At 42.5% G+C, this 26197-nt stretch overlaps 1 protein-coding gene across 1 annotated transcript in view; it reads left to right on the top strand.

The window, feature by feature from the left end:
• Nucleotides 1-26197, top strand: part of BGN (biglycan) — a 101762-nt gene that overhangs the window by 40920 nt on the left and 34645 nt on the right. Inside the window, exon 2 of the mRNA XM_077283790.1 lies at nt 9602-9872. Within this exon, the coding sequence (XP_077139905.1) occupies nt 9617-9872 (256 nt within the window). The 5' untranslated portion in view covers nt 9602-9616. The remainder of the gene's footprint in view (nt 1-9601; nt 9873-26197) is intronic.

Consider the following 26197-nt stretch of genomic DNA (forward strand, 5'->3'; position numbering starts at 1 on the left):
TAATTCCCCCGGAGTGTACTGGTCTTGTCACCATCATCAGCACACAGCGGGTAGAAGGACAGTCTCTCCACTTGTTTGATCTGGAAGGAGACCTTTTTTCATTTCCTAATAAAACTCTTTCCAGCAGATACAAGATTACTCCATGTATAAAATATCTTGTGGACATTACAGTAGAATTTGGGAAGTTGACAGAAGTAGCTACTAGAAACATAATAAGATGATAAGGAGCGCGTGGTGGGAGACATGGCCTCCCTGCTGTCTGGGACTGCCCTCTGCAATGAATGCTATTTCCTTCATTATTTCTTCTCACAAGAAGTGAAAACTGGTGCCAAGAAACTTGGTAGAACCTACCCAGGAAATGATAATGACTGTGAACTGCTTGTACCTCAGGACATTGCAGAAGCTTCTGCTGACAGGTTGGGATGTATCAGCTGTAAATACCAATATCACAACATACAACCAATCTGTCTGGCTCCATGTGCGCTTGTAACCCAACACTGAGCATGTACATCATGTATGTTTGTAGCATGTCAGAGCGCACAGCATTTCAGTGTACATATAAGCAAATTACATTACTGATCCTTAGTTACATGCTGTATTATACTCCAGAGCTGCACTCACTATTCTGCTGGTACAGTCACTGTGTACATACATTACTGATCCTGTCCTGATCCTGAGTTACATCCTGTATTATACCCCAGAGCTGCACTCACTATTCTGCTGGTGCAGTCACTGTGTACATACATTATATTACTGATCCTACTGATCCTGAGTTACATCCTGTATTATACTCCAGAGCTGCACTCACTATTCTGCTGGTGCAGTCACTGTGTACATACATTATAGTACTGATCCTGTACAGATCCTGAGTTACATCCTGCATTATACTCCAGAGCTGCACTCACTATTCTGCTGGTGCAGTCACTGTGTACATACATTACTTATCGTGAGTTACATCCTGTCTAATACTCCAGAGCTGCACTCACTATTCTGCTAGTGCAGTCACTGTGTACATACATTGCATTACTTATCCTGAGTTACAGCCTGTATAATACTCCAGAGCTGCACTCACTACTCTGCTGGTGCAGTCACTGTGTACATACATTGCATTACTTATCCTGAGTTACATCCTGTATAATACTCCAGAGCTGCACTCAATATTCTGCTGGTGGAGTCACTGTGTACATACATTACATTACTTATCGTGAGTTACTTCCTGTATAATACTTCAGAGCTGCACTCACTAGTCTGCTGGTGGAGTCACTGTGTACATACATTGCATTACTTATCCTGAGTTACATCCTGTATTATACTCCAGAGCTGCACTCACTATTCTGCTGGTGGAGTCACTGTGTACATACATTGCATTACTTATTACAATACTGATCCTGGGTTGCATCCTGTATCATACTCCAGAGCTGAACTATTATAGGGATTCACCCTCAGCAGTAGGCATTAGGTAGTGTTCACACAGACAATGCAGTTTGGTCCAAACAGGTGCAGTTTTATTGCTTTCATAAAACTCCAAGGGATTCCAAAATTCAAAACCACCTCTTCTGGGCACAAAGGTATCACAGCAAATAAACAGTTCATTCAGCAGGCCCATATATGACAATGTGGGCTCACTGATTACAGTCCTTTCTCCCTGAACAAACTTCATACACAGAAGAAGTACGATCCTACCAGTGTCCATATAAACTTCAGCAGCTTCCAGCACTAAACAGAAGTATTCAACTCCATTCCTATAACTCACATTGAACTGGCTGTAGCTTCCACAAGTTACTCTGTAGCTCCAACACACAGACTGCTCAGCTTTCCTAGCTGACCTTTGCAGTCTCCACTGCGAGAGAGATCATGGCTGGTCTCTCTCCCAGCTATAGCTCACAATTTAGCTTGTCACTCACCAGCTTTAACACACTCGACTCTGATGAACATTCAGCAGCCTGACACAAAATAGACCTATTTCCTGGTTTCTAGTCAAAGCTAGCCAGGTATTTCTAGTTAAGACCTACAGTGCTGGGACTTAACACAGTTCAAGCTGCCATGGAGAAAAATTAAAATCTATAAAGACATCTCCGGAGGAGGGACATATCACATTCATATTGAACATATGGGATCAATTATAGCTGAGGAAGTGAAAAGAGCTGACGCTTTAACCTCCATTGTAGTAGAACCTCCTGTTGTGAACAGATAATTACAGCAGCGATCTGCTCTGAGAGCTAGTCACTAGGTCTAGGATACGTATAACTCAGAGGCGGAGATGTACACTTCTGAGGCAAAAGCTTCCTCTTTTGTTCAAAGGAATTCTCTCAGACTTTCTGGGGCCAGTGGTCAGTGATGAATACTGGGGTTTGCATTGCTTCGATATCTATGCAAGATATATTTTCAGTGTCGTAACAAAGGAGCAAACAATGCATTCACTCACATCACCGTAAGGCCATTCAAACACCTCCAACTTAATATCGTTCAGATGGATGATGCTACACGTGCCATGTTTCATCTCTATAGAAAGGTAAAATCGTGATAGGAAATGTGTCAATGATATCATCACCCCTGGAGGTCCCAGGCAAGAGATATCCAAAAAGTTGGGTATCTCAATCAATTTCTAAAAGACCTAGCACATCCCACGAACAGCCCCCGAATGAGCTCACCAAGGGGGGTATGTGGGCGTAACCAAAATCTAATAAAAATCAGAGTTTGGGGTTTGGTCATTTGTCAGTCCTGGAAGGTAGATATTGCTGTAGTTTTGTCAGTTTTCCTAAAGAGTACCTCCCTCTGCTACGCTCAAAGCAATTTCCATGACTCAGTACTTTGAACAATATACTTGAATTACTATGTACAGACAGAGGTGGCATCTTATTCATTTAACAATATACCCAGATCATTGCTATATACATTTGTGATTGAGGATAATGTCACATTTGCATGTAGCTGAAAAGTGGGGCCCTGGAGTTGATTACAGATGGGCCCTTGACACCCCATTCTGACACTGCTTGTGTGTATTTATTGATTAATAAAATGCTAAGATTTTTTTTGTAGAATCTTTTGGAGGTTGTTGACTTCTTACTGTTGAGAGGACACCCTTTTTAGTTTGTGGTTTTAATTTTTTATTTTCTGTACAAGATTATAGGGACATCCATTTTTCCTGAGCTGTTGCTTCTAGCACTAGAACAGGAAGCATTAGCTTAATATTAGACTCAGTGGCCAGAGAAGAAACGATCCTAATTTCCTACAAGTTAAAACTGCTTTTGACGCAAGTACTATACATTCATAATATGTCCTGACTGCATTATGCCAGCACCATAGGAGCTGGAGATCCTTTTCCCTTATGTCCAGTATTGTCCAGCATCTTGGCTGTCCTGAACTGAAAGCTTCTCATATAAAGATCCATCTTCACTTCTTGTACAGAGACACAGACCCGTGGACACATCCTGTAATCAGTCCCAGCCTATCTGCTTCAAGAGGTGGATTACACTTGACAACAGGCAGTGACCGCAAGTTGCACAGAAGGGAAAGACCTAGTGGCCCAGTGGCCAGCACTTTGGAAAGATTTTTTGATGGGAGAGAACATGATTTTTTGATAAAATGGTTTGCAGATGGTCCATTCAATACACGTATTAAATGAGATCAAGTTATCTGAAAGTACAGGGACCAATTAAATGGTCTTCTTTTGAAGGACAGAGCAATGCACTTGACTACAACTACATTATAGTGTCCCACTGAGAATAAGGCCAATCAGAGTCCAAATATTGATTTTTTGATCTTTAGTTGCTTTATTGCGATGAATTAACATGTCAGGGGGCAGCTCTTAAAACTGGTTTCTGTTGTAAAGATGTACGCCGCCCTCTATAAAGTGCTCAGCAGAGAGCATGTCTGTAATATAAAAGAAAAAAAAAGAGAAGCCAGCACTGCTTAGGGTTAGAACGCAATACAAATGGTGCATATGCACCTACTGAATTCTAACTGTAGTTCAAATATGAGACATTTAGCAAATAATTGATCAATTCTTTGAGCTACCCCGCCAGCTGTGTCCTGGCCTGTCTCACCCTTTAACTTTGGTGTTGGTTTGGAGGTATAGAAGCCAGATCTGATATGTCCGCACAGGACCTGATCGGCCTTCACCTACACTGTCCTTCCTGGCACCAAGGGAGTGACTCTGAAAATGCTCCAGGTACAGCTTGCATGTTATGTGAAGTAATGGTGTCTTTCTTTTTATACTCTGTATATACATTTAGGAGGCCGTAATGGCACAATGTTATCAAAACACGTAGAGTAGGACTGCCCCATTATGAGATTGCCGTGAAGTGGCGGGGTAGCTCAAAGAATTGATCAATTATTTGCTAAATGTCTCGTATTTGAACTACAGCTAGAATTCAGTAGGTGCATGTGCACCATTTGTATTGCGCTCTGACCATAAGCAGTGCTGGCTTCTCTTTTTTTTTTTATGTCTGTAATATAAACCATGACCAAAAACTGACCACAGGTCTTTGCTCTTGGCCTGGTCCGGATTAAACATTCATGTCCTTTGACAGCAGCAAAGTTGATTTTCAGTTAATTATGTAAAATATGCTGCAACCATGGCTCGTGTGAAAGTCAAAAACATTGTACGACATAATTGATTAATCTATTCTCACGTCCTCTACAAGAAAAGAGTGCCTCCAACTCTTGAGGACCACGTAATATGTAAAAAATGTAATGTTTGGCACACCACCTGAAAAGTACGGCTTGTCCACTTCACTGTATTATGTAACTCCCAATGGATTGTGTGGCTTGGATTCTACAAAATATCTGCCATGTGTGTCAGGGTTTCAGGTTGGTGGTAGAAGCTACCATTCAACCAGACGTTCCTCTTAGTTTAAGTGCCATGAGCTGGTTCTTCACATCATATCGTTATCTACTTGAAATGTTGACACTGGGTAAAACCATGGCAGTCCGAAATCGGACATTACCGATTGGCATCTGCCCACAATCTGTTGACCAATCATCCCCTTACACGTTAGTATGTCGTGCAAACAACTCGATATAGGATCTAATGTGTATGGGGGCCTTAAGAGTGGCAATCACTGGCAATGGTACACGCTAAGAATATCAACTTAGTTGTCATCTTTTTGATGAGATGGGACTTGTAGGTAGACCAAAAAATTATTGTCACACTTTCGAGTTAGACAGTCGGATGGGGCATCAAGGCTCCAAAAAATGTGAGCAAATGTTGTGACTCTTATGTTTAACTGGTAGGAGTTCTTAAAAGGTGCTTGAGAGATCATAAAGGTGGATGCCCTGATGTGGTGGGAGCCCTTGAGCAAGAGCCCCTATTGCCCTCATTATCATCACGCCATGGGTTGCCTGCAGCTTTGTTTGACACTCCAGACACGGGTTAACATTTTAACCTTCCTGTTCTTCCTGTGCACATTGTGCATATATTGCACATGGAGTCCAATGAACGAGATGCTAACATTTATTATCTTTGGCACAGGCTGGTTTGTAAGCAAAAGTATGCTAAAAGAAACAAAGAAAGAAGCCTGTAAAGAGAAATGGAGCTCGCAGCTGGAGAGCCAGGAACCATAATTGTGACTGAAAGAATGTTTCTCCAAGGGCTTTGTAAAATGCTTATGTTAACTAAATACACACCCATCCACACTGCGAGCCATAATGTTACAACGTGATAACAGGCACTGGGCTGAAAAACAAGTCTGAAAAGAGGAATATGGATCATTCTACATAGCAGCTGAGAAGGCCATATCTTCTTTAAGGAAGGTAGCCCACTGAAGCTTCATAAAAATTTTCATGTAGGGGGAGCTGTGCCCTGAACTGTATGGGTATGTGGCACTGTCATTGGAATGTATCCAGAGAATAATGGACATTATGGTTAATGCGGACAACATGGATAGGCAATAGAAAGTCAAATGAAACTAACACACTTTTAGGGAGTTTTGTTCAAGACCGCCATATTGGCCAATAGCAGTCAATAAAGTACATGCATAAAAGCAAATGTGGCAACTAATAATACCCCCCATTGTGTTTCCCGTGGATTGCGAAGAATAGGAATTAGCTAGTGCAACCTCTTACTCCACTCATGACTGCTGGCTTTTAAGGATCCATCACTAATACGACCTTTCCATTTTCATCAATTATGTTTAATTCCTAATGTATTTAATTGACAGAGGCTAAATTAAATCATCAGCGCCAAGATGATCCCACCAAGTAGTGCCACACAACAGGGTGGCTCTTAGATCATAAAGGACTGTACACAACTAGTCTAGGACGACCTATGTCTCCGTCAGTAGAATATCTTACTCAATCTCTTGTGGTTGGTCATCCACACAATTTAGCAAAGCGTATCCATCACCCTATTCGTATGCTTTTTTCTTCCGGCTCAGCCATTTTGGAAACCCATCATAGGGAGAGAGCATCAAGCTTATAAATTTGATACCCACGAGCCATAGGGTTGGTATAACTAATGTTGCTTCACGATTTTTCTTTTTCATGTCCAAGGTTTAGAGAGGTTGTCTTCTTCAGATAACGATCCTCAAGGATTAGCTGTGATTGGCAGAGAAACCTGGCAGGAAGGGATCTATTTTCTAGTTTACAAGAATATGATCTTATGATATTGGTCAATGACAGATTTTAGAAGAAACCCGACCATGGTTATTTATAGTGGATGCAAAGGCCCCCGTACCACATAGAAACACACCATGTGATAAATTGAGCATTGTAGATGTGTGGCCCGTTACCAAATTTACATCGCCCTCATAGAGGCTTCAAGCTTCCCTTCATGGTGGTATAAATGCTCTTACTAGTGCTTAGTCACTAAACAACAGCAGCTGCTTTACTATACGGTCAAACAAACACCATTACATTATGGCGGGTATGATTCGACCCTCTGTATACAAAGCTGAGGAGGAACAGGAAACCAGGATTAGATCTCGTAATGCCAGATAGCATAAGGTCTGCTTAATCGTAAGGAGCTGCCAAAAATCTAACAGATTAAATAAAATCAGTCTTCTGTATTTTGGGGCTTGGCTCATGAATTGAGAAAAGCCACATTGTGGGAAGTTTGTAATAAGCAAAACAGAGATAAGACAGGAACCATATGTGGAGGGGTCTCATGGAGAACTTTACCAAGTTGCCCAAAATTGAACCAGTCAACAAAATCAAGATCTAGTAGATCAGGTTTAAGAACAACATGATAAAATCGATGACTACATATAGTACATGATATCGGTTTTAAAAGTGGAATCTCACCATTTGACGGCAGAAGTTGCCCACTGGCATCTGTTATCACATTTCCGGTGGATGGTTGGTTATGTGTCTACAGTCAATATCCAGTGAAGCCTGTGAGTTATGGATATAGGTATCTAAATATGTATGTGCAGCTTTCCTGGTATCTTCCTTAGACTAATATGGAGATTCATCATCCAGAGTGGCCAAAGCTCTATTGGGGCTTCAATATTAACAAGCCCGACCCAGGGTTGCTCAGTTGGAGCACTTTTAGTATTATATGTTGAGTGCATGAAATAAGTAATAATTCTCATACTTGATAACATCTACTGGAAAATCAGATTTGTACCTTACCATTGAATTATGTTCTGCCAGATGTTTTTTGTGCCCCAAGTCAGTCTTCTTCAGGTTTACAGATATATCAGCAAACACATTTTACTAATGTGGTAAGGTTCAGTGTCCCACTGTCCAGGTTTATGGTGCCTCTGTGAAAAATATTTTGTGGAGGCCCTAAGAATGAAGAGAATAAATAATAGTTTTGGTAAAACAAGTTACTTGTGAGGGATCAATAGTTACAAAATTCAGGTTAATCAAGCAATAGTCAAAAACTACCATAATGCAAGCAAGGAACTGTGCCTAAAAAATATACTTATAAAGGCAAGATATGAGTACCCAGTTTCATGTTCTAAAGCCAGGCATCAAAGACTTAAAGTTAGGCCATGCTAAGGGTAGTGGGTGAGATACTTGGATAGGGAAGGCCCTTGGACATTTGCTTCTGTATTCCATACTGGTAGCGACCATCAACTGATACTGGACTGGGGAAATGATGCACAAAGTGGCCAATGGTAGAAAACTGTCTACAGATTCTGTAATAAAGTAATGGTCACATTTACCTTCTTTTTTAAAAACAGAATTTGCCCCATTTCTTAGTGCTTTAAAAAATGTTCTAGACTAAGAATGTGGGAGCAAATTTAGAACTTGGCGATGAGTAGATGACTGTGTTTACCTGTGTATCTATGGTCAGTTGTGACTGATTATTCTGAAACTACACAAGTTTTCCTAAATTATAGCCATTCTTAAATTACAGTACCATTCCCTGGATATTTTGTGCCTGTAATTGTGATGGTCATGGGCTATAATTTTGCAGCTATTTTTTACTGGACTTTCCATTACAGAATGGTCATTTAAGGCAAGGGTCACACCACAGACTAGAGACAAGTTGTCCTCTTACTGTTCAAAGAAGTTATACTGTAGTCATTCTTGAGATCTCCAATTAGCACATGGACACATGTACCACAGTGACAGACTATAGAGCTGCAATATGGCTCCTATCGAGTGTACATCACCGTCCATATACGGACCATAACACCCAGTCTGAACGCTGTAGTTACCGAGGGAAAAAAACATGTTTTAGATCTAAAGACAACATGACAGCAATGAATTGCAAATTTTTGCTTTTCTTCTTTTTTTCTTTGTGCGGCTTGGACAATTATAAAACTATAAAAATTCTTGGAAGACTCAGGGGTCTAAGGGGTAACGTTTCTCCTTATGGAGAGTGACATACCAGCTGGCTTGTCAAGGTAAGGAGGCTTATTCACCGTGCAATGCTCCTCTGGGAAATTAAATATGCAAATTGCCTCTTCTGAGAAAAAGAGGACTTAAACTCTATAGCGCCACCTGTTGGAAGTAGCGATCCTACAAGTCACAATCAACCCTTTAACGAGTCATGCAATGCAACTTCCAACAGGTGGAGCTATAGAGTTTAAGTCCTCTTTTTCTCAGAAGAGGCAATTTGCATATTGGAAGACTCAATATTTCTTCCTTCTAGAAGTTATATAATTATGATGAAATAAGCCTTCTCTTTTGGAAACATCTAATAAATTAAAAATGGTTTTGGATCATGGGGTGGACTACGCTTCCAACAAAGACACACATGACAGTGGAGGACATCTTGATCAGAAGATGTTTACATTGAGTGGTGCAGGAGAGATGGAGCCATCATGATTTGTACCAAGACTGAAGGGCCTGGGGGATTGATTGCCTATTCATCCCATTTCCATGACCCTTTCAATAACTTCCCATCTTCCCGTCTTCTATTGATGTTGTTACTTTGAAGGTTATATTCTTACTGAGAGTTTTGGGGGGATTTTGGAGTCAAAACGGAGCAGAAACTACCTACATCCTCCTCAAAAATACTCAATATGCATATACCCAAAGGGTAGTCCTGACACACAATAATATCGGGGATTAGACAAACCAAGGTTGGGTCCCACCTCTCACTAGGCCTATTGTAACCTAATGGTCTGCCTTTATGATAGATTAATTCAGAGCAACCAGTCAGACATTATATAGGTTGATCAACTATTGTCTGCTATCTTTTTAGGTAATCACTGGAATAATGAAGAGCTTATTTCTCCTGTATTCCTGGGTGATCATCTGCCATGCACTACCATTTGAACAAAGAGGATTCTGGGACTTTTCAATGGATGATGGATTAACAATGATGAAGGACGAGGCTAATGAGGATGGGTCAGGTTTTACTATATCTCCTCCAGTTGATGGTCCTACCGGTTTACCCCCTGGCATGCCCCCCATTGACTTATGTCCATTTGGATGCCAGTGTCACCTTCGTGTTGTGCAGTGTTCTGACCTCGGTGAGTCTACATCTTAAAATCTTAAAATGTTCATGTATAGGAAACGTAAATATTTATCCTCATTTCGAGTAAGGTAAATCCACATGGGTGGGAATTCCTGCAGATTTTATCAGCAGATTTACTCAGGTAAAATCCACAGATGATAACATCCTCAATGGAAAATCCACTACATATACAGTACACACCAAAAGTTTGGACACACCTTCTCATTTAAAGATTTTTCTGTATTTTCATGACTATGAAAATTGTACATTCACAATGAAGTCATCAAAACTATGAATTAACACATGTGGAATTATATACTTAACAAAAAAGTGTGAAACAACTGAAAATATGTCTTATATTCTAGGTTCTTCAAAGTAGCCACCTTTTGCTTTGATGACTGCTTTGCACACTCTTGGCATTCTCTTGACGAGCTTAAAGAGGTAGTCGCCGGAAATGGTTTTCACTTCACAGGTGTGACCTGTCAGGTTTAATAAAGCGGGATTTCTTGCCTTATAAATGGGTTTGGGACCATCAGTTGTGTTGAGCAGAAGTCTGGTGGATACACAGCTGATAGTCCTACTGAATAGACTGTTTCAAAGTTTTCCCAATTTTTCGGACTGACTGACCTTCATTTCTTAAAGTAATGATGATGGCCACTCGTTTTTCTTTACTTAGAATTTGTATTATGGCAAGAAAAAGCAGCTAAGTAAAGAAAAACGAGTGGCCATCATTACTTTAAGAAATGAAGGTCAGTCAGTCTGATAAATTGGGAAAACTTTGAAAGTGTCCCCAAGTGCAGTTGCAAAAACCATCAAGCGCTACAAAGAAACTGGCTCACATGAGGACCGCCCCAGGAAAGGAAGACCAAGAGTCACCTCTGCTTCTGAGGATGTTTATCAGAGTAACCAGCCTCAGAAATCGCAGGTTAACAGCAGCTCAGATTAGAGACCAGGTCAATGCCACACAGAGTTCTAGCAGCAGACACATTTCTACAACAACTGTTAAGAGGAGACTTTGTGCAGCATGCCTTCATGGTAAAATAGCTGCTAGGAAACCACTGCTAAGGACAGGCAACAAGCAGAAGAGACTTGTTTGGGCTAAAGAACACAAGGAATGGACATTAGACCAGTGGAAATCTGTGCTTTGGTCTGATGAGTCCAAATTTGAGATCTTTGGTTCCAACCACCATGTCTTTGTGCAACGCAGAAAAGGTGAATGGATGGACTCTACATGCCTGGTTCCCACCGTGAAGCATGGATGAGAAGGTGTGATGGTGTGGGGGTGCTTTGCTGGTGACACTGTTGGGGATTTATTCAAAATAGAAGGCATACTGAACCAGCATGGCTACCACAGCATCTTGCAGCGGCATGCTATTCCATCCAGTTTGCATTTAGTTGGACCATCATTTATTTTTCTACAGGACAATGACCCCAAACACACCTCCAGGCTGTGTAAGGGCTATTTGACCAAGAAGGAGAGTGATGGGGTGCTATGCCAGATGACCTGGCCTCCACAGTCACCAGACCTGAACCCAATCGAGATGGTATGGGGTGAGCTGGACCGCAGAGTGAAGGCAAAAGGGCCAACATGTACTAAGCATCTCTGGGAACTCCTTCAAGATTGTTGGAAGACCATTTTCGGTGACTACCTCTTGAAGCTCATCAAGAGAATGCCAAGAGTGTGCAAAGCAGTCATCAAAGCAAAAGGTGGCTACTTTGAAGAACCTAGAATAAGACATTTCAGTTGTTTCACACTTTTTTGTTAAGTATATAATTCCACATGTGTTAATTCATAGTTTTGATGCCTTCAGTGTGAATTTACAATTTTCATAGTCAAGAAAATACAAAAAATCTGTAAATGAAAAGGTTTGTCCAAACTTTTGATCTGTACTGTATGTCCCTATGTAATTCTGATAGATATGATGAAGAAATATAATCACATAACCGGTCTTCTCAGTATACAGGTTTAGATCCGTCTACTGAAGCTCTTGCTTGAAAAGATCCAATTTTTACAGCACGAAGAATCTTATGGTCACGCAGTTTTTTTAGATGTGGATTCTTCTGGTTGAAAAAATATATGTCCATAAATCACATAAAAATCAACACTTTTTTGGATTGTTTTTGTTGGCATTTCTGTTTGAGAAAAGAACCAAATTTGACTACTGAACCAGAAAAAAAAATCTCATACACAAAGCAACATTAAAAAAAGCACAAAAAAAGTTTAAAAATTTAAATAGATGCTTTTCTTTTAAAAATTTTCAGCTTGAAAAATCCATGGAGACAATCTGTGTGAACAAAAACGTATATTCACAAGTTATTTGACATGGATTTTGGAGCAGATCTGTTTCAAGATAATAATAAAAGAAACACTTCAAAAACCTTTTCAATAACTATCAAGTAAAGTTCACACGATGAGTTTTTGGTGAGTTTTTTATGCTGAATATTTTTGAAAAAAATGCAAGTAAGCTATTTCACTTAAAGAGGTGGTCCACTACAATGTATAATTTTCCCATCGATTTAAACCTTTTAAACAGGTATTTTTGTTAAATACCTTCTTCTGCCATATTTGCTTGTGAGTGGCGCTATCACTGACCACTCAGTCTGCATCATGTGACCCAGGCTGCAACCGCCGCTGAAGTCACGTCATTTTCCGGATTCTGTTTTTTTTGTTTTCAATTTTTTTTCTCCAAGTCGAAAAAGAAAGAACATATCATTTTTGTGGGTGTTTTTGTTATAGAAAAGGTCTTCAAATTTGACAACTAAATCAATAATAATAATAATAATAATAATAAATGCTCAATATACAAGAATGGTGTTTAAGAAAGCTCCCAAAAATGTGGTTTTTAAAGCATTTTTTGGTGTGGATTTTTTAGCCACAAAACTCTGTCTGAACATACCCTTAGACAGCGGGGTTTAGGTCTGAAGTACATTAGCTGGTTTAACAGAGCTGCACATATGGGATGGAATAAAATCAATGTAATAAATCACTAACCCTTCAATTTCCTTTGATTCATTTTTAAGGGAGAAGAAAATTTGAATGCCTTTCATCAAATTTGACACCAAATATTGGGCTGTGACAATTGTGCATTCCATGAATGTGACTTGTTCCCTAAGGGCTCATACTCATTAGCGAGGAAAATGAACGAGTGCTATCTGGCAAAAAAAATCGGATTGTACTCTGTCTTATGTTATTCTATGAATCCCTGCTCATCTGCAATTTTTATTCTCAGCTCAGACGGGACAGAGAAAAAAATTGCAGCATATATCGGACAAGACTCGCCAATGCAAGACAATGCGTGCGTGAAAAGAATTGCACAGGACACGGACCATGCATGTGCTGCCTGATTTTTACACAGGCATGTCCTAGAAAACTGCTGCATACAGTAAAATCAAGGTGTGACAAGTCAGATTACAACAGATAGATACACATAGAATAGATAGATATACAGAAGTCAGTGACATATGTAATTAGTACAGTGCTTGTGTAACTTACTGGACATGTATTTAATTTCTAAATTAATAAATTACAGAAAAAAATGGAGTGGGATCCCCTGAAATTTTGTTAACCAGCAGAGGGAAAGCCAACGGAAGGGAGTAATAACATGGAGCTTCCCAGGCTAGTAATATCAGCTCACAGCTGTATACTTAGCCTTTACTGGTTATTAAAATGGGGGACCCCCCAAAAAATGAGGTAGGGCCTCCCTATAATTGATAACCAGCAAAGGCTAGGAAGACAGCTGCAGGCTGATAATAATAGGCTAGGAAGTGGCCATGGATATTGCTCCTCTCCCAGACTAAAAATCATCAACTCTCAGCGCTTAGGCTGGTTTCACACTTGCGTTTTTATCTGAATGCGTTTTTAAAAAAAACGCATGTGTGAAAAAACGCATGTAAACGCGGTAAAACGCATGCGTTTTTTAGACGCATGCGTTTTTATAGAAAACCACAAGAAAACAAGAAAAAAACAAAAAACCCTAACCCTAACCCTACCCCTAACCCTAACCCTACCCCTGTTGTGAATTAGACTTTTTGGCTCCCTCTTGTGGTTACTGGTGATATGACTCTGGGATTGTCTTTCCTCAGTTTGGCACCCACCTGGGTCGTTAGTCCAGGGGAGTTGCTATATAAGCTTCCTGGATCCTTAGTCCAGTGCCTGGCATCGTTGTAATCAGATCCTTTCTGTTTGCTCCTGTCTGCTGGTCCGGGTTCGTGCAAAATTAAGCTAAGTCCTGCTTCTTTGTTTTTTGGTTATTTGCTTGCTCTCATTTTTGTCCAGCTTATACTAAATGTGATTCCTGACCTTGCTGGAAGCTCTAGGGGGCTGGTATTCTCCCCCCGGGCCGTTAGACGGTTCGGGGGTTCTTGAATATCCAGTGTGGATATTTTGATAGGGTTTTTGCTGACCATATAAGTCATCTTACTATATTCTGCTATTAGCTAGTGGGCCTCTCTTTGCTAAATACCTAGCTCATTCTTACGTTTGTCTTTTCCTCTTACCTCACCGTTATTATTTGTTGGGGGCTTGTATCCAACTTTTGGGGTCTTTTCTCTGGAGGCAAGAAAGGTCTTTCTTTTCCCTTCTAGGGGTAGTTAGTTCTCCGGCTGGCGCGAGACGTCTAGAACCAACGTAGGCACGTTCCCCGTCTGCTGCTATTTGTGGTGCTAGGATTAGATATATGGTCAGCTCAGTTACCATTGCCCTATGAGCTGGTTTTTTGTGTTTGCAGACTTAGTAATTATTTCTGAGACCCTCTGCCATTGGGGTCATAACATACCCCTAACCCTACCCCTAACCCTAACCTGAAATGCGTGGCACTGAAATACGTTTATATACGTATATACGTATATACGTATATAAGTGCCACGATATTTCAGTGGCCACGTATATAAGTGCCACGTATATAAGTGCCACATATTTAAGTGCCACGTATATAAGTGCCACGTATTTAAGTGCCACATATATAAGTGCCACGTATTTAAGTGCCACGGATTTCACGTAAATGCCACGATATTTCAGTGCCACGCATTTAACCCTACACTTAACCCTACCCTAAATACGTGGCACTGAAATACGTGGCACTGAAATATCGTGGCACTGAAATACGTGGCACTGAAATACGTGGCACTGAAATATCGTGGCACTGAAATACGTGGCACTGAAATATCGTGGCACTGAAATACGTGGCACTGAAATATCGTGGCACTGAAATACGTGGCACTGAAATACGTGGCACTATGACTGTCAGAAAATGTTCATTAAACGGTTAGGGGTGAGGTTAGGGGTAGGGTTAGGGTTAGGGTTTGGATCCCTTTATCACCTTGATGGTGGTGGGTGACTTTTCAGTGTGTTTTCTGTTTTTTTCCAATAAAAACGCATGCGTTTTTTAACGCAAACAAACGCATGTGCTTAAAAACGCATGCGTTTACATAGACAGCAATGCATTTTATTGGCAAAAAAAACGCGCAAGAAAATACTGCAGGTAGCATTTCTGAAAATGAACGCATGCAGAAAAAAAACGCATGCGTTTGAAAACGCGACCAAACGCGTACAAAAAAAAGTGTGCGTTTTCAATGTTAAATATAGGGAAAAAACGCATGCGTTTTTGTGCAAAAAATACTGCAGACAAAAACGCAAGTGTGAAACCACCCTTAGGCTTCTTTCACACTAGCGTCGGGCTCGGCCCGTCGCCGTGCGTCGGGCCGAGGTTCCCGACGCTAGCGTTGTCCCCGCCGCACAACGGGGGCAGCGGATGCATTTTTCCAGCGCATCCGCTGCCCCATTGTGATGTGCGGGGAAGTCCGGGGAGGGGGGGCGGAGTTCCGGCGGAGTTCCGGCCGCGCATGCGCGGTCGGAAAAAGCGGACCGTCGTGAGCAAAAAACGTTACATGTAGCGTTTTTTGCTCCCGACGGTCCACCACTGCGCGACGCATTCGTCGCACGACGGGTGCGACGTGTAGCAATCCGTCACAATGCGTCGCTTCATGTTAATCAATGGCGAAAAAACGCATCCTGCAAACACTGTTGCAGGATGCGTTTTTTCGGCAAAACGACGCATTGTGATGGAATGCAGTTAACGCTAGTGTGAAAGTAGCCTTAGCCTCCACTCTTCCCACGGTGCATTGGCAAGTTTGGTCATAGTATCGGGGTTGATATCAGCTTGTATTGCTTGCTGACTTCAAGCCCTGGGGTTAGTAATGGAGTGGCTTCTATAAAATGCCCCCATTACTAACCCCATAGTCATATTGTAAATAAAAAAAACACCCAGAATAAAGTCATTTAATTGAAATAAAGACACTGACAACTTTATTTTAAATAAAAATAAAAAAGCAAAGTTATACTCACCGTTATGCCTAATCCAGTGAAGCCCATGTCACCTGTAAAAGACCAAAAATAATAAACAACCATATGCCTCACCTGCCTGACATGAAGATAATCTTCCGATGCCTATGTTCCCAGTAAAAGAATAAAAAAAAAACAACCATATTCTTCAGTTATCCGGCGAGAAGATAATCCATTTATCTCTCCATGAGTCTAGCTCTGCTACATCTATTTGCCTTGCTTAACTGTGGCCTGATGTGACCATTAAGCCTGGCATCCAGCAGAGACAGTGAGCTGCATGTTCTAGCGCATCATCAGTGCCTCGCGTTGTCATGAGAAAGTTGAGCGGAGTTCATAGCTGATGAATTCCGTTTACCAAACTGACGTTAGCGTGAGCAGCGTGGGAAAGTTCTTCCGCTGATGTCAGTGAGGTGAATGGAGTTCATTGCCTGTGAACTCCACTCACCTTTCTCATAGCACTGAGAGGCACTGATGATGCGCTAATATGTGCAGCTCAATGTCTCTGCTTGATGCCAGGCTTAATGGTCGCATCATGCTACCATTAAGCAAGCCATATAGATGTAGCAGAGTTAGACTTGTCAAGGGACAAATGGATTATCTTCTCTTCGGACAGGTGAGGGATTTGGTTGTTTATTATTTTTGGTCTTTTACAGGGGGACAAGGGCCTCAGTTGATAGGCATAAAGGTGATGTCACGGTTCACGGGGAGGATATTTTTATCATCCCCGCCGCCCACCCCAATTTGTCATGAACCGGTTGCCCCTGGTTCTTTCTGAAGGGGATTTATCTATATCCCACTTCCCAGTTCTGGTTTGGAACTTGCAGCTCTCTGGCGCCCCCCTTACCCTCAGGTCAGACAGGGTACTGCCTTACTTTGTACTGGCTAATGGGCATGCTGCAGCGAGGGAGATATAACTACTCCCACTCAGGTGGGAACAATTGTTATCAACGCCATCCGTCGCTACAAAGTCTGCCAAACGCACAGGACAAATCCGCTGCCACCAGTTCCAATTTCTTAATTAATAACGGGTCCGATGCACACACAAATTAGTAGCGTAATTCACTTCAGAGGATGTGACAGTACATTATAGAGCAAGGAGGAACAAAGCTAGTAATTTTATATATTTTACTCCAAAAAGTTAGGCAGTGTTTACAGAAGTATAAAAAGGTATTATAAAAGTAGACAAGTATTGTGTGTACAGTACAATTACAAATAAAATGGGATTAAAGTTGAAAAACACTTACATTTCGTTCATATCATTTCATCTCATGGCTGACCATGTGCTGTGTGGGAGGGGCACACATCTAGATGCATCACGCATCTGTCTCGCAGCTAGATCCAGGACAAAGACTAGAGAAAACTGATGTCTCACTCACTTATCTCTCAGCCCAAAACCAAGGCACTCCCCCTGTGATGACCTCACTCAGAGGCTGAATCCTCCCCTTTCTTAGAGTTATGACAAACCATTTCTATACATAACTCGCTGTGTGAACCTCGTATATGAACGACACAATGATCAGGCTGCTCACCACGTCAGGGGGGTTCTTTTAAGTATAAATACGGTGTAGATACAGGACCTGCTTACGGAGAAATCCGCTCCTTGCAACTCATTGGGTTTAGCTCCTAGTGATTTCAGTGAGCTATAGATCTCTCAGTGGACATCCGGAATATATAATCCTTATATCTCTAGCCCTAATCAGTGCCAGTATACATAACTTTAAAAGAACAATAGAGTCCAATGAAGTTTGGGAATGGCTGTACCAGTTTTAGCTAGTATTAGGTGGGAGAGAGGATGAGGGGTTTAGGGAGAGACGGTCTTTTGCAGCACAGATACATAAAAATTCCTCTTGCCGGCACACTGGTCTCCCATTGCCACTATATAGCAGGTGGGAGGGAGTTGCCTGCAGGCTAAGAGAGAAGCAGAGCTTTCTAGGCAGAGTGAAGAGGTGGGGTCGGAAAAGCCCACAGCGTGTGTCTGAAAGCCATGGACCTTTTAGTTATATACTCAAAACATGGCATATTCATATTATCGTGACAGGTGACTATAAGTTTGCTTTTTGATTTTAAATAAAGGTGTCAGTATATTTATTTCAATTAAAGGACTTTATTATGGGAGTTTTTTATTTACAATATGACTACGGGGATAGTAATGGGGTCGTCTTATAGAAGCCTCTCTATTAATAACTCCTGGGCCGAATGTCAGCTGCCAATACAAAGCTGACATCAACCTCAATACTATTGCCTCGCTTGCCACAGCACCAGGGCAAGTGGGAAAAGGGGAGGGTATGTGCCCAAATTGGCGCATCTTATGGATGCGCCATTTCTGGGGCAGCTGAGAGCTAATGTTTTTAGTCTGGGAGGGGGCCATATTCATGGCTCCTTAATAGCCTATTAATATCAGCCCGTAGCTGCTGCTTAACCTTTGCTGGTTATTATTACCCCCTTCCCAGGATATAAACATCAGCCCCAAGCTGTCTGCTTTCCCTCTGCTGGTTAACAAAATTTCTAGGGATCCCACACCATTTTTTCTGTAATTTATTGATTTATTAAATACATGTCCAGTAAGCTGCACACGCACTGTACTAATTATTTATGCCACACATATTTGTAGCTATCTAACTATGTATTGAATATTTACTTTGAAAACTCTCTCTAAATGACAGAGAATTCCTCTATGTAAAAGCTCATGTTAAAATCGAATTGCATACGGGTTGTATAAGCATGTCATATGGATGTCATTCATATGCTAGGTGATAAAAATCGCATTGTACTCGCATGACACTCGTCCAACATTTCAGTAACAACATCGGGCCGATTTTATTCATGCTGATGGGTATGAGCCCTAAAGCAAACAGTGGGAAATACCTTAATTTTTTTAATACAGTGTTTTTAATATTTAACACCCATTTATGCACAACATCCACATACAGAAAGTAAGGCAAGCCTATAATAAGCAATATAGGTAATATTTATTTATTATGGAGTTACCCTTTAAATGGCCAAGGTTTCTCAATATTGGCTTCTTTGTCCTGCAAAACTAAGGATAAGTAATATGTAGGTCGACACAGTTTACATTTTTGAACTACTTCCTGACAGGCCTTGAGGGACAGCCCGACAGACGAAAAATCTTTCAGTGGATTCCTTCGATCACTTAAGAGTTTTCAGATAGCGCTGGGGGTCTGGAGGAAACAGTCAGTGATTTATAGCACCGAAATGTCTATGATAGTTACAAGCTGAGAGATTGGAATTTAAAAATGCTCCGACTGAAAAAGAGATGTCCCTTTTTTTTCTCTCATGTAGCCCCTTTGGCAATAAGCATGGATAGAATTAAAGGGGAGGGGGGAACAAATGTTGACTCTTATTGCCTATCCACAGCTTACCACCACAGGAGAGGAGATAGGTGTTCGATTGTTGGCTCAGTGCTCCAACAGATCACAAAAATGGGGTCCCATGTTTCCGGTTTCAACGTACCGATGGTTGGGCATCAGGGCCGGCTCCAGGTTTTTGAGGGCCCCGGGCAAAAGAGTCTTAGTGGGCCCCCCTCTTTAACACATACCACGATTCATGATACACAGATACAGCAGAGAAATATAGGTATAGTACAATGCCAGATTTCTCTTCTTACATGAGTGATAGCTATTGTAAATTCTACAATACCATACAGCAGAGGGGCTTTATATAAGTCAACCCCTTATATGCAAATTTTTGTAACCTACTCCCTCGTCCTTAGTTATCAGTAGACATACTTGCTGCAAAGAAAAAACTGCATACATTGAATATGACAATTTTTTAATGGAAAACTTTTTAAAGTAAACATTAGAAAGTATTAACGTAGAACATTTGCAAAAGTGCAAAATGCATAGCATATAGCACAGCCATGTAGTACATAGCACAGCCACGTAGTATATAGCACAGCCCATGTAGTATATAACACAGCCCACGTAGTATATAGCACAGCCACGTAGTATATAGCACAGCCCACCTAGTATATAACACAGCCCACAGAGTATATAACACAGCCACATAGTATATAGCACAGCCCACGTAGTATATAACACAGCCCATGTAGTATATAATACAGCCACGTAGTATATAACACAGCCCACGTAGTATATAACACAGCCATGTAGTATATAGCACAGCCACGTAGCATATAACACAGCCCACATAGTATATAACGCAGCCATGTAGTATATAGCACAGCCAAGTAGTATATAGCACAGCCCAAGTAGTATATAGCACAGCCCACGTATTATATAGTACAGCCCACGTAGTATATAACACAGCCCAAGTAGCATATAACACAGCCCACATAACATATAAAAAGGGAATTAAAATAAAAAATAGTTATATACTCACCTTCTGGCGGCCCCTGGATCCAGCCCAGGCCTTAGCGATGTTTCCGGCAGCTCCCGTTCCCAGTAATGCCTTGCGAGACAATGACCTGTGATGACGTAGCAGTCTCGCGTGATCATACATCATCTGGGGTCATTTCGCAAGGCATCACTGGGAATGGGAGCTGCTGGGAGCATCGCGAGGATCGGGAAGGCTGTGGAGGCTGCCAGAAGGTGAGAATAGCATGATTTTTAATTCTTTATATCATTTTTAACATTATATCTTTTTACTATTGATGTTGCATTGGCAGCATCAATAGTAAAAAGTTGGTCACACTTGTCAAAATGGGCCCCCCCCCCGTCTCGCTAGGGCCCCAGCACTTGCTCGGGTGCGCCGGGTGCGGACGCTGGCCCTGCTGGGCATGTAGTGCTGCTCTTTTCAAAGTCTATGGGAGCACAGAGCTAGGACCCGTAGAAATTGGATGATGCGGTGCAGCACATTTAGGTAGAAACATGGCACCCCGATTTCCTTGATTGGTGGGTCATGATCGTGTACTTATTACCTATTTTGTGGACCTCTGATCTCCTTAACTAGGGTTTTAGCAGAGGATAAGCATTAATTTTTGGGATTAGGCAACAGAGCCCTGGAGCTTAAAGGTTTGTCCCCTTCCAGAAAATCTTTAACCCCGACTACAATTTGGTATAAAAAACATGTTCTTTACTCACCCTCCCCTGGTCCACTGATGAGTCTGAGATTCTGCTCCCAATGCCTGGTATTGGCTGGATGGCTGACCTCATGTCGACCGTGAGGCAGGAAATCAGTAAGCTCAGCGGCTCCCCTGTGAACGTGACGTCAGCACCACAGCCAATACTAGACACCGGGAGCAGTGGCGGAGAACCACAGGTGGACCTGGGGATGTTGAGTAAAGAATATTTTTTTATCAAACTGCACCTGGGGATCAACAGTTTTTCCAAGAGATGACGAGTAAAGCACAGTGTGATTTTGTTCTATTAAACTGTGCCTGAGGACCAAGTCCTGTAATTTAACACCTCTGAATGCAGTTCAAGATCATAGTGGAACTCCTTTAAACAAATTTATATTTGTCTCTGTGGTAACAGACTGCAAACAAACCCTGTGTAGTCTGATCCTGCAGTCTTCTGCCCCCTATTTCTTGTAACTTACTATATATTACAACTAGAGGACAGATGTGGGGACACGACTGAAGAATCAGACTAGACAGGGTTTATTTGTAGTCTGTAACCAAAGAGATACATTAGTCTGCAAAGGAGCTGCGTACGCAAAACAGTCATCTTTTTAATCAAGACTATTTTCATTATTGCTTCATTATTCACCTTAGATGCATCCGAGGACATCCCTCTGTCCTTAAATGCTGGCGTATTTGCTTGCATTGGACAGATTGACTTCTCAAGACCCAATGACGTAATGGAGAATTATGCTTATCTCATGTCATTGACACAAGGAAATGTGCATCTGTGAAGGGATCCCCCGGGAATGGCATGCTGGCACTGAATGTGGAATGTCTATCTCCTCCTCAAAGTGAGATCAGGGGGCTTCCTCATCCATGAAGTATCACAGGGGAATTGCCAATGGATGGATCATCAAACATGTGCAGAGTTTTCCATGAATTTGTTGAGACTGCCAAAATACATACGAGTAGTAGAACTTTTTTTTTTTTTTTGCAAAATAAGACGATTCATTTTTTTTTGCCGTGGAAATGTCATAATACTTAATTTCCAGCTGTGAAATATTTATTTTTTTATTTACTCTGCACATGCTCCACGATGCCCAGAGGAGGCGCCAGAAGTAACATCTTAATATGTTCATCAATTCGAGACCCAGGTGTGAGCTCTATGAGTGCTATACTCCTGGACTAGTGTCCTTAGTGTCCGAGGTCATGAGTATTTAAAATGGCACATGGTAGGTGAACGATCCTTTTATTAATTTTGATATGGGGCCCTAAAAACTTTGAGTTATATTTTTGCATTGGTGAAGTTTATGGGCCTCAAGGTGTAACCTTTAACAGACCTCCCAACTAGCACATCTTTAATGGTGTTGGTCATTTCATATGGGCCAAAACTAGTAAAGGTCTTTAATGATGTTGGTGGTTTTATATGGGCCAACTGGACCTTTTGGGTTCCACTAAGCTCTGGGGCACAGGTCTAACTTCAGCTCTTGAATCCACTATAGTTACTCCCCTGTACCTCTGCCCTCCACCCTTATGGCCCATTCTTCCCATTTACAGTAGAAGTTGACCCATATTGACATGTGTAGGTTCATGTTTGCGAAAATCCCTATGCTTGTGGATCGAGAAGATCATAGACAGGTTCAATGGACCTTATAAGAAGTGAAAGTGGCTAAGTGAGCTGAACCTTTCTACATGGGACCATTAGGACCTCCAAGCGCATATGAGTCGCCCACCAGGGCCGTGGGGTACCCAGCACCGGGTCCGGTATTCACAGGGTGATGTCACAGTGGCGACCCGGTCCGTGGCCCTGGGTGCCCATGTAAAAGGGGTATTGATTACAGTTTATGTTCGTGACGCCACCTGTGGTATTCGGTTAGTGGGGACCGACGCTGCTTTAAGGGGTCCTCTGGAGTGATGTTATGGCAGCTAGATTGTATAACTTCCCACAGGTGAAGTATATCCCCAGGGTTCCCGGTGTGTAGGTGGGAGATGGTGAATGGTGCAGTAAAGAATCGAGGACACAGGTTTGTGCAGCGCCCCAGAGTCCTGGTCGTTGCAGTACTGTGGCTCCGCCACTATGGGGAGCTACGGTGCGTCCGATGGCACTGAAGGAGTTCATCTGATCAGGTATCACAGACACCAATACATTTCACCGCAGGGCCTCCGGGGGGAGCTAAGGGTTCTATTCATTAGGCCACTCCCCACCATAGTGGGTAAACTGGGGGTCAGGCAGGAAGTTAGAGGAGAAGGCTGACTGGATTGAACGAAGCAACACCTTGTGGCAGAGCGTGTTGTGGAGGAAGAGACAGTAGGGTCTCTGCCAGGGGTGGGATCCTGGCAGAGGCTTGGCATTGGAAAGAACGTAACGGGACCGTGCCTGCTCAGAATAGCGGCGGTGCCCTAAGAAAGGACTAGAAGCGAGATAGATTGTGCTGAGTGAGAAACGAGATCAAGCAATAGGAGAATTCCAGTAGGGGTCGTGCTGTAAGACCGAAGCAACACCCTACTGAGGCGCACTACCGGTGGCCGGAACGCCGAGGGAGTATTATAACATTCAGCTTCAAGCAATACTCTAAACAGCGGCAGGACAGTCAGTTTAAGGCGGGCTGTCTAACACATATCACCTATGAAGTCTTGGGAGGCAATTGCGGGAGAGGGGCGTCTCTAGGGTCCCGGAAGAACTCCAGGCCTACCCGACAAACGGGTGCCGTTCTAACCGTAACATCAGGGAGGGACGGACGATTAGAAGAACATCATTTAATCGAGTTGTGAGGGAACTTAAGAAACAGACACAACAGTTGTGGGGTACTTTCCGTAAGCACAGCAGGGGAGGACTACAACACATAGCGCTAAGAAGGAAGGCACCGATTTCCACCTGTGAAGAGAACTCTGGAAGTGCCATTGGACCGGCCGGACTTGCGCAGCCTGGTGAACCGTATTCTGGACTGAGGACTCAGAGATCTCCAGTAAAGAGGTAAAGAGACTGCAACCTGGTGTCCTCGTTATTTACCGCGACCTGCACCCCACAACTGCACCGTTACAACACCACTTATTGCACCGGACGTCCCCCACTGACAGACAGGGCCACGGACCGGGTCTAGCCACCGTGACAACCCCAGGACTGAGACCTAGAGGCCCGGCTCCGGGTACCCCTCGGCCCTGCGGCGGTGTGGGGGCGCTCCATTTGCAGTCTCTTTACCTGGTTCACTGAAGATTTTCAGGCAGCCACAGTCCAGTGCACCAGATCACGAGACAGGCAGGGTCCGACCGGCTTGGAAGCGAATTTAGAGTCCCCTTTACCAGGTGGAGTTAAAAGCCTTCCTCAAAGCGCGGCGGTGTTGTAGTCCCTTACTTCCTATGGCTTCTGATAAGGTCCTCACAGTTCTCTCTGTCCTCCATAGAGGGGGGACATAAACCCGTATGGCAGGTGACTCGAGCCTTTTTACAGGATCTCTATCATGACCCGGGCTCTATGTGTCACTGTGCCTACTGTGTATTAGGGTGGACAGGTGATGTGTAATCCAGCTGTCCTGCCGGTTTCTGCTGTCAGTCTTAGAGTCCCTCACAACCTCGGTGTTCCGGCTACCAGTGATCTGCGTCAGCCAGGGAGGTAGCTAATTCACTGCTCTAGTCCACTGGATCACTCTCCTGCGCTTCGCTCTCCCACACGCTTAATACAATCTGTTCGGCTTTCGGTATTATCTCTGTCCAGGAGCTGCAGCACTTTCTCGTGGCTGCACGGCTCCTCATACGCTCTTCCTGCCTTAGACTGCTCCTGTCTGCTCTCCAGCACTATCTGACTAACTTTCCCTCCAAATTTCAAAAAGGACCTGGTATACGAGAGATGCCCTAATGTGGCTACCAGGTACACATAAATTGGCCATTTTATGCGCTAAACGCTCTCATTTTTTCATATTTCTAGTGCAGTGATGCAGTTCAACTTTCAAATTTCATGTTTGCATATTTTAGCACTACAGTGTGCTGCCTTATTTATTTAACTTTCCCTTCAAACCACAATATATCTCTATATGCAGGGTAGTCACCTAGAAATAGGATCACAAGCTCCCCCTTGTGGCCTGGAGTGTGAACATGTTGCATGTCTGTGTTACCTGGTGAGAGTTATCCTTCATCGCTTCCAAGCGTGACATCACTCTCCCCATGAGGAAAGCAATGCCACTGTGACGACCAAGACCCTGGGGCGTCACACTAACTCTTGGATACCTCTAATCATACATACTCCCTTGACCTTGTAGCTTAATATCATGGTCAAGGTAGAGGAGCTTTATGTAATTTACCTTAGCAAAACCTCTACTTCCAACCCACAGTATGCCCTTTATGAGTGACCCCTTTCCTCCAAGTAACAGTCCCCTTATATTGGGTAGTTTAAGAAGTAAAGTTGCTCCTGGAGGAGTCTTGTAGGCTATGCGATGCTCCTCTGAGAATTTAAATATGCAAATAACCTATTCGGTGAGGAAGAGGACAGAAACATAAGTGTCACCTATTAGGTAGCAATCCTACAACTCAATATGGACCCTTTAGAAGGGCATTACCACATGACTTGGGATAAGAAGCCAAACCAAAAACTCCATTAGCAAATGCGTGTTTCAGGATGTTTTCCCCTCATCGGTACAAATCAAGAGACAATTGGTTTGGCCGGGTGAGAGGCAACTGACAGGACGTCTAATGGATGAAGTTTCTCACTTGAGTTCCAGTCATCTTTTTGTCTGAAGAGGCTATTTTCACACTTATATTCGGTTTGAACTACGGTAACTTATTCTGGCTCCACGGTAGATGTTTGGTGAAATGAAAGGATAGGAGAGATTGAAAAATTACCCAAACATATCAGATTTGTGAGACTTCTCTCCCACACGGAAATAAGCAAAAGTAGAGAATGGAAATAATGTGTTTTAGATAAAGCAAGAATGTGTTGTGTCATGGAATGTTCCTCCCATCCGAAATA

This window comes from Ranitomeya variabilis, chromosome 2, assembly GCF_051348905.1.
Source record: "Ranitomeya variabilis isolate aRanVar5 chromosome 2, aRanVar5.hap1, whole genome shotgun sequence".
Lineage (NCBI taxonomy): Eukaryota > Metazoa > Chordata > Amphibia > Anura > Dendrobatidae > Ranitomeya > Ranitomeya variabilis.